The sequence below is a fragment of the Nematolebias whitei genome, chromosome 7 (genome assembly GCF_014905685.2).
Source record: "Nematolebias whitei isolate Nwh7 chromosome 7, NemWhi1, whole genome shotgun sequence".
Taxonomy (NCBI): domain Eukaryota; kingdom Metazoa; phylum Chordata; class Actinopteri; order Cyprinodontiformes; family Rivulidae; genus Nematolebias; species Nematolebias whitei.
In genome coordinates, this window is record NC_056504.1 from 50,413,984 (window position 1) to 50,415,611 (window position 1,628).

The window sequence follows — 1,628 nt, forward strand, 5'->3', positions numbered from 1 at the left end:
CTGAAGTCCACAGAGCTGGGTTCTGTTAGAGGGATTAATGATGGATGTATAAAATAAGCTGTCATCATTTAAACTCCATCAAAATCATTTGAGTCATTTGTTCATTTTTTGTTCTGCCGTTAAAATCTTTTGACGTGGAATCCAAATTCTTCGAGAACTGTTATTAAAAGGTGTTTTTAGACCAAATGTTTCTGAAGCTCTTTTGTTGCCAACTTTGGATTCACGTCTCTGTTTCCTGCAGCTCTTCTGGTCAGCTGTGGACCTTTTGGTTCCTCCCAGCGAGTCGTCCCCCTCCGTCCTCCTCAGTTTGGGAGCGGAGTTCCAGTCAAGCCACATTTCTTCCAAGAATTAGTCAGAACCAAACGCCACTCAGCCAACGAGTTGGTCCGAGCTCAGCCTCACCTGGTTCATGATGTGGGCTGGCCGGAGATCCACGACACGTTCCACTCACAGACCAAGGTGGACTCAGTGAACCCCTCACAGATCAAGTCTTCTGCGAGCCAGGAAGTAGCCAGGACCTTTGCTGCAGTGGATGGACGTCCTAATGTGGAAGATGTGATGGAGGTGAGGAACGGTGATGTCTCTGATTTCATCTGGTGTCCTGGTTTTGTCTCACCACAGGTCTTGTCTTTCCAGCGTATGGTTCATCTGGCGGTCCCCCAGGGCCCAGAAGGCTACGTGGGACATGATGGAGCAGGAGACATCTCTCAGGAGGCATCTGGCCTTTATGGAATGGACACAGAGGACAGAGAGAGGGGAGAAGAAGGAGGAGAGGACCAGGAGAGGAGAGACGGAGAGGAAGAGTGGGAGACTGAGGAGGAAGACAAAACAAGAGGAGGAAGGACGGATGGACACAATGTCCCAGAAGTCTTAGACGTTAACCACACCACACCGGACCTGGATGCTCTGATCGGTTAGTAGAAATAATTTTACTCTAACTGCAAAAACCGCTGAACCACAGCTCCAATCAGTCTGGGTCCAAAAACACCGACGGTGAACGTCTGTGGTTCTGGAGAACAGAGGGGGTTTTACTTCTTGTCCCAGGAGGTGCAGGGGACAGTTCCTGGAGAGGAGGGAGCCATTTATCCACCAACAGGAGCAGTGGAGGAGCCAGGGGGTGGCCACTGGTGGCCTTGGCCCCCATAGATTAGTCTTCAGCCCCACCCCTCAATATAAAAAGTTGTTTCCTCAAAGGACAGATCCGTGTTCTTGACGTGTCTCTCTGCGTCTCACAGGCTACACGTCGTCCCTCCACCCGTCCAAAGAGCTCAGCAGCTCCTCCCTGGGAGAAGACCAGGACTCAGGACTCCAGGAGCACCGTGGACCTCCGGTCCTGGAGGTAGGATCAGAAACTTCAGTCCACTTCTTTAAATCTGCAGACAGAATTCAGCTGTTGAGCAGAAAAATTATGACGACGTTTGGAAAAATGTGTTTTATTTTATTTACGTTTAGTCATTTAAAAGACTCTGATGTGTGAGACTGAGACATTTGGACAAACTGGAGACAAGAGAAGTCGTCATTTTAGTCACGGTTCTCCTGTCCTCTTGTGCTTCTGTCCTATGGTCTTCCTGTCCTCCTGTTCTCTGGTTCTCCTGTCCTCTGGTTCTCCTGTCCTCTGGTACTCCTGT

The 1,628-nt window shown here is 49.7% G+C and overlaps 1 protein-coding gene across 1 annotated transcript in view; it reads left to right on the plus strand.

Annotated features, from left to right (window-relative positions):
- The window catches only part of podxl2 (podocalyxin-like 2), a 9,123-nt gene that overhangs the window by 749 nt on the left and 6,746 nt on the right, over nt 1–1,628 (plus strand). The window contains exons 2-4 of the mRNA XM_037679746.1: nt 242–564; nt 637–913; nt 1,236–1,339. Of these exons, the coding sequence (XP_037535674.1) occupies nt 242–564; nt 637–913; nt 1,236–1,339 (704 nt within the window). The remainder of the gene's footprint in view (nt 1–241; nt 565–636; nt 914–1,235; nt 1,340–1,628) is intronic.